Source organism: Dysidea avara, chromosome 11, assembly GCF_963678975.1.
Source record: "Dysidea avara chromosome 11, odDysAvar1.4, whole genome shotgun sequence".
Classification (NCBI taxonomy): Eukaryota; Metazoa; Porifera; class Demospongiae; order Dictyoceratida; family Dysideidae; genus Dysidea; species Dysidea avara.
This window is the reverse complement of record NC_089282.1, coordinates 24,724,506-24,735,267: the sequence shown is the minus strand read 5'-3', so window position 1 is coordinate 24,735,267 and position 10,762 is coordinate 24,724,506. Positions and strand designations below refer to the sequence as shown.

The window sequence follows — 10,762 nt, the reverse complement described above, 5'->3', positions numbered from 1 at the left end:
TTGTCACCATACTTGTTTCCTTTGTAGTGTAGCTATACACATACTGATTTACGCCGATTAGAAAGGCTGGGCCTCAGACTGTACATTCTAAAGTCAAGTAAGTAAAAATACTCACATACTAGTAAAAACAAGTCATGCATTAAGTTCCCTACTTGATATATCCGAAGATGAACACACTGAGTCAGCCATTCCCACAATTAGTACTTCGTTACTAATGACAACCAACAAGAACCCACAATCGATCCTTAAATTCGTTTTATCTTTCTTGGGGTACGTTTGATTACCTGCTGGAAGTGCCACTGATAACTTGTACAGCAATGGTAAGCTGCAAGCTTCAATCTGAGAAAGCATTCCGTTCCGCAGTTTAGTCCATCATTCCGTTCCGTTCCGTTCCGTTCCGTAAAATAGTCCCCACCGATAGTAATCGAGAAATGCAAATTCGTGAAAATCGACACTACATAATTACAATTAGCCGAGCTCTTTTGTATTGCTGCCTGCAGGAAATTGGAATACGTGGTCATCGAGAAGGTGATCAATCACTCAATAAAGGAAATTTTCTAGAACTAATAAATTTAATTTCCCTACATGATTCTGTTGTCAGGAAAAGAGTTGTCGAGGGACCCCAGAATGCCAAATATACTTCACCAGACATACAGAATGCATTGCTTACAATTATGGCAAAAATTGTGCAGGAAAATTTGTTCTGATGTTCAATCTGCTGGGGTGTTTTCTTTGTTGGCTGATGAGACTAAGGATATTAGCAAGCGAGAGCAACTAGCTATAGTTCTTCGATATGTCAATTCAGAAACAAACAACATTCATGAAAGCTTCTTAACTTACGTTGAAGCCACATCATTAAATGCTGAGAGTTTATCAGCTAGGTGCCTTGAAAAATTTAAAGTTAAATCCTGTATCACGGGTACGACGGTGCCTCTGTGATGAGTGGACAATGCACAGGTGTCCAGCAAATAATATGTCAAGTAGCTCCTCATGCAGTATACATTCACTGTTATGCTCACAATTTATTATCTTGCTCTTGTTGATTGTGTAAAAGGTAATGCTTGTGCAAGTAAGTTTTTTGCACTGATGCAAGCATTGTATGTCTTTCTTTCTTCAAGTAAAGCTCATAGTGTTTACATAAGGAAACAAAAAAGTATTAATCCGGATAAAGAAGTACGGCAGTTGCAGTGACTTACTGATACACGCTGGTCCTGTTGTTATATTGCAATAAATGCTGTTTGTTATACATTCGACTCACTGATTGCTACCCTTGAAGATATTGCAAGTGAAAATGATAAGGAAAGAGCTGTACAGGCAAAAGGTTTACTCTTACAAGTGAATTGCTTCAAATTTTTGATTTTGCTGATCATCTTTGATCAAATATTTTCATCCGTTCATAGCCTGTCTCAGCATCTCCAAAATAAAAAAGTAAACTTGGCTAAAGCTATTGATCTTGTTTCTGCTACAACTCAGGTTTTAGAAACTTTTCGCCAAGAGAAGGAGTGGGAGCACTTGTGTGACTATGCAGTTACTGTTGGCAACTCCAAAGGTATTAATGTTGAAGTAAGTTCACAAAGAAGGCAAAGACAGCTTCCAAGTAGATTCAGTGATGGAGTTGTAATGGAAACAACAGGGCACAGGCATCCTTCATCAGATATTGATAACTTGAGAGTTTCTGTTTATTATCCAGTGCTAGCCGGATTTGCTTATTTCAGAGATAAAGAGAAGGTTTAGTGACAAAAATGTTGAACTTTTAAAATCTATTCATGCTTGTTCACCGGACTCTGAGAATTTCCTTCAGCCAGAAGCCTTAATACCAATGGCAACATTTTATGACTTAGATTTGCATACATTGCAAATGGAAGCCACCTTGGCAAAATGTAGTATTGAAGAAAAAGTTATGTAGAATATTACGGATGCGCTTGTGGAATTGTCACCACTTAAAAATGCCTTTCCCATTCTTGTTAAACTATTAAAAATAAGTTTGAGTATCTCAGTCAGCACTGCCGAGTGTGAAAGATGCTTTTCTGCTCTCAAGCGAATAAAAACATATTTACGGTCAACAATGACCAATGAAAGGTTAGTCAATGTGGCGATCTTGTCAATTGAAAGAGAAATTTCAAAGAATATATGTTTAGAAACTGTAGTAGATCATTTTGCTGAAAAAGATAAAAACACAAAGATCACACTTTATTAAACTAATGTGTATGTATGTCTGTATGTTTACTATACTTCCTAGTATATAATGTGAGGAACTCCTTGTGGTGACATCCCAGGTGGATTGATGCTTGTTATTCTTGATGTACATCATACCTATATCAAGACTCACGGTAGTGAGTCGCGCGGCCAATAAAGCAGAAACGCGCGCCGCAGACAATAAATGACGCGACCACTACGTGAGGATTTTACAAGAACGAACGTTGTCAAATTCGGCCTTCCTGTAATCCACCGGTCACTTACGCTATCCCTCTGAAACTCTGGACTTGAACTCATCGTGTCACTAGTAACTACCACACAAGCAGTGAAGCAAATCCATGCCGATTGTTTCGTGATCGAGGTTGCCGACATCAAAGGGGAAGTTTCATTTTTTTTTTTTTATCGCATGCGGTTAGACGCAACCGCAGGTGTATGCCTTGCGTTCCTTTGTGCATTCCGAACATTGATCGCCCTGTTATCGCTTCAGTATTCACTCTATCACCTCAAGATTCACATCATCGATTTCACCATACATGATTACCCTACAGTCGTGATTTCAGCACCAAACGAAGTTTCAGTCGTCCTCAGTCGACCTAGAGGCCAAATACAAATCCCAGATTGTTGTTTTCCGCAATACTCGCTTGGCATGTAGGGAAATATGTCTTTAAACTGTTCTGAAAGTTTCGTTCAGATTGAAACATTTGTTTTCGAGAATGGTTAGTTTGAAATTTGAATTTAGTCGCCCCCACGTCATTTGCTCTCTAAGAATTTTACTCGGAATTTAAAGAATGACACAGAGCACAACTGCGGTCACTGGGTATTGATGAACTGGCGCTCAATGTAGTTAATCAGTACATATAGCCACCAAGAAGTGTGCTGCCATAGCCGATTATAGTCCATAGATATAATCTATGGTGCTGCATACCATCCTTCGTTTTGAAATTAGTCGCCCCCACATAATTTGTCCTCTAAGGGCGCGGCTTAAAGAATGACACAAGAGTACAACTGCGGTTACCAGTTGTTGACACAAGCTGTGAGTAATTAGCACATGTAGCTAGCTTAAAAGGAAGTGTGCAAAATCGCCTAATACAATTGTCACCATGCATTATTGCATTTTATAGCACCCCCACACAAAATTACACATGTAATTACAACATACAGAGGAGACACATGAATACCAAACACTTTTCACAACAATAATGTAAGAATTGTACAATAATGACTGTAATATAACTGCTATGCAAATGTTTTCCAGTGGCCCGCCATGGTAGCAAGTCTCACATGATGGCATGTATATTCATCCAAGGGAGTAACGAGTAAGTATGATGACAACAAGTTGGTATGACTTCATTTGTAGAATCCAGATGAGTGGGTGTGGCTCCAGCATGTCTAAACGGTTAACAAACATTCCTGTTATAAATACGTGCTAGAGTTGCAATATAATAGTATAGTATTTAAATGCAATAATACATAGTCTCCATCGCATCACTATCAAACGACACTAAGTGGAGGATATTGTTGCAGTATGTACACTCTATCAGTACAACCTGTCTTAATGGCCACTAGTATAGAAAGACAACCACTCTTGAAAAGCCAATTCCAATTGAGAATTTATACACTGTTACCTGCTGAATGAGTGAAGGTGGCAATAAACAAGTTCCACCGTAATTTATACACGTGATCTGATCCTGTATGTTCTGTCAGTGGACGAGATCCACTTGGCCAGGACAAAATGTGACTCAAGTGCCCTGGATGATCCATACTCAACCAACTTATGACCCAGTGGCACAATGGAACTGACTGTTTATAAAGAATACAAATTATATTTATTTCTAAGATGTGTGGATGTGTGGACACATTACAACACATTACATGTACATACAAGACATGCTACGTACTGTTTTAGAATTTCAAGTCACCACATTATACACGTACCAGTCAACAATGCTTCATAGTGCCCATCAGTAAACCTGAAGAAAAGTTACGAAAAATAAAAATTCACATAAGTACAATGAAACCTCATTAATATGGCAGGCTGTGGGACCAAAAAATTTGGCCTGAATAACAAGGTGGCCTTATTAATGAGGTCATAAGTAATGCTTAGCTATATTTGGGACCTACTAGAGGTGGCCAATATAATGAGGTGGTCTTATTAAAGAGGTGGCCACTAAGTGAGGTTTCACTGTACATATAGTTCACAATATTGCGAACAATATTAATGGTTAACAATATACACTGAAACCTGCAGGTCAGGAAGATTGCTCTCTACACAAAATGACACATTCAGAGATTGTATTTAGATGGATGATACAGTAATGTATTGTGACTTCAATACTCGTGATGTGTCACTGCTAGGCAGCAACCATATACACGGCACTGCCACATCGCACTTGCTCGCACACACAATTTTGCTAAAGATTTTACAAATTGATAATTAAGGGGTGTGGCAACTAGCTGTTTCGCTCGCAAGACTGTGTGGCAGCTGTTTTATACAAGTGGCCACCAAGACAGGTCCACAAGCCAGGCATTAGATATTTGGTATTTCATGTGTTGAAGACATTCCAGGGCTTCTGGTAGTCTCAAATCTCACCACAGTTTAACTCAGGCAGTGTTGTGGTCACCACTAAACTACTGGAATGCTGTGTTATGTTCATCTTATGCTTGGCTACTATATTGTAGAACTAAAATGGATACTCTGAAAAATATATCTTATGGATAATGACTTCATCAGGGGCTTATAAGGACCAATAGTGAAACTTTTTACACTTGGGGCTGACAGTCAACTGCCTATGTCTGAAGCAGTGCTTTTGGTGCTCTAACAGATTGGCTGCCCCCTTGCTACCAGCACTCACTGTCTCATATGCTGTCATACACTAAATCCATCTCTATAGCCAGCATGCTTCTTACCTTTTTTTAAGGCCGCATAATGCAGCCACCTCTTTAAAAGGCAAGGTCAGAAAATTTTGTCCCTACGGCCTGAATAATGACCAGTTTTTTTCACTGTACCATTAGTGATTAGTGATCATGGGGGATTATTTATTAAGATACTAAGATATACAAACGCTACAACCTCTAAATATAGCAGTAAATTTTTACCCTGGTCCAATGTCTCGTAATAATCGTGACTTCGTGAGAGACTCTACTGTGACAAATCATACATGTTTATCATGATATGTGCTAATCGCCTTTTTACAATTAAGTTTTACAACACAAACACATGTATAGTTAAACTCACCAATTGCGACTAAATCCCTTCAACACGAAAAGACAAGTAATGAGACAACCTTGGAGACAACAGCCACACAAACCTATTCTGGTGCATTTATTTAGTAGTAATATAAATTTTAAAGGCGTTTATTTACAACAGGACATAATTACACGCCCCTCTATTGTCTCTGTACATACTTGCCTTTTCTTTACTATTCTCATTTCATTTCACAAGATCTCTTGGCAGGGGCGTAGCTTCTTCACTTGAATTAGTCAATGCTTGAAGTAGATCGAGATACTCTAATAGAACAGTCACATTTCTACAAGTGCCATATTTTTATATTGTAAAGTCTGTAAGTAGCTAGTAATTTAAACTATACAATCCGATGCTAAGCAAAAGTTGTAACTATGCTAAATATTGATTGCTGTGTTACAGCTGTTTTGTGACTGCTCTAATAGAGTATTTTGATCGTTTCAATGCAGTACAAGATGAAAGGCAAAGCGTTGTTAAGGGTTTAATAGTTAAAATGGGTGTTAGTTGACTGCAGTTACATGCCACTAACAGGGCCGCCCTGAGAAATTAGAGGGCCCAGGGAAAAGAGTTAAAGAGGGGCCCAGGGGCAAGGAAGGGTCTAGATCCTGACTGCTCTATTAGAGTATATCGATCTTTCTTTAAACAGGTATTCAAGTGGCCCCTTTCGGGCTGTGGTAGGGGGCAAAATACCCCAGTTACCCCCAATGTGGGCGGCCCTGGCCACTAAAATTACAGTTATATTTTATTATTCTGTCACTGTAATCTGGGGTTTCTGTCAAAACCATGGAAACTCACCTACTGTTATCAACAGTACATTGCTTATTCTAACAAAAAGTATTGAAATCCCATCCAAAAACAGCTTATAGCTGTAAAAAAAGTGCGCGTCCAAGTAAAGCAGAGTTAACTGCGACAAAAAGTAATGATATCATAATGCGGCCATGTGCGAGGTGTGCAAGTTGTATAATTAATATTAGCTAATCAGATAATACAATGTTATTGTTAAAGTGTTAATGAGAACTATGTGATGCTGCTATTTTTAAGTGTGTGAGCATCTTCATAAATGCCACACAAATTTAATTCTCAATAAAGCAATGTGTATAGATTCTCTGATAGCAATAAATAGTTTGAGTTTGGCCGTCTTTCCTGTATACGGCAATGCTATGAACAAAGGAAAGGTGGCCAAACTCAAACTATTTATTGCTATCAGAGAATCTATACACATTGCTTTATTGAGAATTAAATTTGTGTGGCATTTATGAAGATGCTCACACACTTAAAAATAGCAGCATCACATAGTTCTCATTAACACTTTAACAATAACATTGTATTATCTGATTAGCTAATATTAATTTTACAACTTGCACACCTCGCACATGGCCGCATTATGATATCATTACTTTTTGTCGCAGTTAACTCTGCTTTACTTGGACGCGCACTTTTCTTACAGCTATAAGCTGTTTTTGGATGGGATAAATATTACAAGTGTTAACCTGTGTGCATTTAAACTTTTTATCAACTGATGAAGATTCAGTACTTTATTAGAAATCCTAAATCTGTATGCCCTGTTAGAAGTGAGCTGTAAAATGCCACCAAATTGAATCTCAGCATGTAATTTTCAAAAATTTTCCTGGGAGGGCATGCCCCCAGACCCCCCTAGCTGCAGCATGCAAAGTTTGCACATCATGGTCGTTGCACCTTGTATGCATACAATGGTGCCCAACCAGTGCCCAACCAATGCTCAGGGCTAGTTACGCCACTGTTGTGCAGAGCAGATTTTTCAGTTCAGATGTTCAGATTCTATGGTAGTTTCCATACCAATAATTATTTATCTAATCTGCATAAGCTTAATGTAATTTGCTCTAACTTTGAGGCCTTAGGAGGTTAGATAAAACACAAACAAAGTTTCATGTGATGCAAAGTTTTAGTGGGAGAAAATTTTGGCAGATACAATTATGGAAAATGCTTGTGTCATACTGCATTTATTTCTGTTTAATTGAACAATAAATTGAAATAAATTTCTATATATCTCCCACTCAAAAAAACTGTATTGCCTGGTATAGAAAGTTTGTAGGCAAGGTTATAGGTGAATCACAGTTCATTTACAGTAGTGACGAATCTAGAAATTTTTAGAGGGGGTTTCAGGTTGAGGAAGTTTTCAATAACTGTCAGGGATGAATCCAGACTTTTTGAAATTTGACTCTGGAATTGCAATTTCAGCCTAGCTTTAAGTTTTTTTTTTTTTAATGTCAAAGATCAATAAAAAAAAGAAGAAGAAGAAAAGGTCACTGCCTGCTGTTGAACAACATAATGCTGATTCAAAGGCAAAAGTATGAAGTTTGACCAGTAGAAAAGTCCTAATATAACACACTGTTGGTGATGTTATCACCCGCACAATCCCCACGAATCGGATCATAAATAATTTGGGGTGCACGCTGTTTCCAGAGGGGGTTTCAGCTGAAACCATTGCAACTCCCCCTGTATCTGCCACTGTACAGTACACACTCAAGTGATTAGAGGTTCCAGGAATTTTGGTGAGAGGTTTCCAAATTTTCTGTTGCATGTTCAGTTGGGTAGGTTTGGGGCATATTCCCAGTGAATTTTTTGAGATTGAATCTGGTAACAACTTTTAAACATATTTGTGACCGGATTTGTGAAAAGGAGTCTTCCACATACATCGAATTCTATGAATTTGGAACACCATAACTTTGTGTTTAAGAAACAGATAAGCCTACATTTTTGTTAAGATGGATTGGTGCTTACTACTGACCAAATTGGAAGCCAATAGCTTTTATGATTTGTTAAAGTTGGTAATTTGGTTGAGTAGGGAAGACCCTTCTCACAAAGCCAGTCACATTTTAGGAATAACTGATATAGGCTGCTTATGCTTGCTTCTGCTGGCATAGTGTCAGGAGCAGGTTAAATAGTTAAGAGGTGGAGCTATGTGAAGTTTGGAACATGCAACAGACATGGATTCCATTCTGGGAATCTGGGGATATGCCCCCAGGAAAAATTTCAGGTCTTAAATAATCTGTGATGTGATACCCACTCATGGTAGATACACGTACGTAGACTAAGTAACTTTAAAAAATTGTGATTGCTCTACGTAGCTACAAAACAAGTCACCCTATAGAGAGTTCAAGTAACTCTGTAGAGAGCTCAGCTACAAGCTGGACATTTCAGTTACAAGCTAGTCACCTAGCAGAGAAACAAATCACCTGTAGAGAGTTCAACTACAAGCAAGTCACCCGGTAGAGTGTTTAGCAACAAAAATTTTGCACTGTAGAGAGTTCAGCTATGCATAATTAATTCACCCAGTGGAAAGTTCAAGTCACCTGGTAGAGAATGTAGCAACAGACAAGTCACCCATTAAAGAATTCAGTTATAAACAAGTCACTTGGTAGAGAGTTCAGCTACAAAAATGTCACACTGTATAGAGAGTTCAGCTACAAACAAATCAGCCTGTGGATTGAGAGTTCAACTATAGTACAAACAAGTCATGATCATCTGGTAGAGAATTCAGCAACAAACAAGTCACCTGTAAAGAGTTCAACTACAAACAAATCATCCAGTAGAGAGCTCAGCTACAAAAAAGTCACCCTGTAGTGAGTTAATTCACCTACAAACAAGTTACTCACGATCAGCTACCTACAAATCATCCAGTAGAGAGTTCAGCCACAAAAGTGTCACCCACTAGAGAGTTCAGCTACAAATAATTACCCTGTGGACAAAAAAAGTCACTTTCTAAAGACTTCAACTACATATAAGTCACCCTGTAGAGAGTTCAGCAACAAACAAGCCACCTGGTAGAGATTTCAACAACATACAAGTCACCTGTAAAATGCAGCTGCAAACAAATCTCCCAGTAGAGACTTAGCTTCAGGCACAAACAAGTCATTCAGTAGACGGTTCAGCTACAAAAACATGCACAGTCACTCTGTGGAGAGTTCAGCCACAATCAGCTACAAACAAGTTATCCTTTAGGGATTTCAGCTACAAACAAGTTACTCAGTAGGGAGTTCAGCTACAAACAATAACCGAGTAGAGAGTTCGGTATAAACAAGTTACTGTGTCAATAATTCAACTACATAAGTCACCTAGTAGAGACTTAAGGTACAAAAGAATCACCAAGAGATTTCCGCTACAAAAAGTCACACTGTAGTGAGTTCTGCTACTAAAAAATGACCCTGTAGAGAGTTCAGCTACAAACAAATCATCCTGTGGAGAGTTCAGCTACAAACAAGTCACCTAGTAGAGAATTCAGTAGCAAAAAGGTCACATGTAGAGAGTTCAGCTACAGCTGGTTACCCAGAAGAGACAAGACAAGTCACCCTGTAAAGAGTTTTGCTACAAACAAGTCAAGTTCTGCTACAGACAAGTCACTCTGAAGAGAGTCAGCTCAACTACACGAATCATCCTGTGGCATGGAAAGTTCAGTTACAAGCAATTCACCCAGTAGACAATTCAGTTACAAACAAACAAGTCAGAGTTCAACTACAAAAAAAGTCACACTGCAGAGAGCTCAGCTACATACAAGTCACCCAGTAGAGAGTTCAACTACAAACAAATCCCCTTGTGGAGAGTTCAGTCACCAACAAACTCACCTTTAGAGAGTACATGCAGCTACAAACAAGTTACCCTGAAAGAATACAACAACCAGTAGAGAGTTCAGCTACAACAAGCCACCTGGTATAGAGTTCAGCTGCAAACAACCCACCTGTAGAGAGCTCAGCTACAAACAGGTCATCCAGTAGAGAGTTCAGCTGCAAAACAGTCACCCTTTAAATAGTTCAACAGATAAGTCACCCACTTGGGAGTCGAGCTACAAAAAAGTCACTCTGTATAGAGAGTGCAGCTACACAATAGTTACCCAGTAGAGAATTCAGCTCCAAGTGAGTTACCCGGTAGCTACAAACAGTGGAGAATTCAGCTTCTTGTCACCAGCCCTGTAGAAAATTCAGCTACAATCAAGTCAACTGATAGAGATTGCAGCTGCTATAAAGCAAGCGAACCCATAAAGGAATTAAGTTCATGCAATAATTTCATACAGTAGAAATAACAAATTTGTACAATTTAAAGCAAAAAGCATTATCTGTAAATGAAATGTTTGCTCTGGATCTCTTTCTCCTTTCTGCAGTAAAGAAAAATATTACAGGTTAAATAAGCCCCAAATAATGTAATTACAAAAAGAAATGATATCTAATCCAAAACAGCCAAGCTGTAAAAATGGGTGCAACCCCTAAAAAGCCATGTTGAAAAAAGATGGGAAATCTCAGGTGGTGGCCAAGAAGCGGCTGTGATGGTAGGTCAATGGCAAAAAATTTTAAT

The 10,762-nt window shown here is 38.6% G+C and overlaps 1 protein-coding gene and 1 long non-coding RNA gene across 2 annotated transcripts; one reads left to right on the top strand and one right to left on the bottom strand.

The window, feature by feature from the left end:
- The first annotated feature begins 657 nt into the window (after positions 1 to 657).
- LOC136237792 (uncharacterized) lies at positions 658 to 1,734 on the top strand. Its single transcript, XM_066028001.1, has 2 exons — positions 658 to 919; positions 1,277 to 1,734. The coding sequence occupies exons 1-2, from the start codon at positions 658 to 660 to the stop codon at positions 1,732 to 1,734; spliced, it is 720 nt and encodes a 239-aa protein (XP_065884073.1).
- A 1,501-nt stretch (positions 1,735 to 3,235) lies between these two features.
- LOC136238573 (uncharacterized) lies at positions 3,236 to 5,930 on the bottom strand. Its single transcript, XR_010693041.1, has 3 exons — positions 5,432 to 5,930; positions 4,095 to 4,166; positions 3,236 to 3,585 (listed from the first exon to the last, which is right to left on the bottom strand). It is a non-coding gene; the product is annotated as an uncharacterized lncRNA (long non-coding RNA).
- Between the last annotated feature and the right edge of the window lie 4,832 nt (positions 5,931 to 10,762).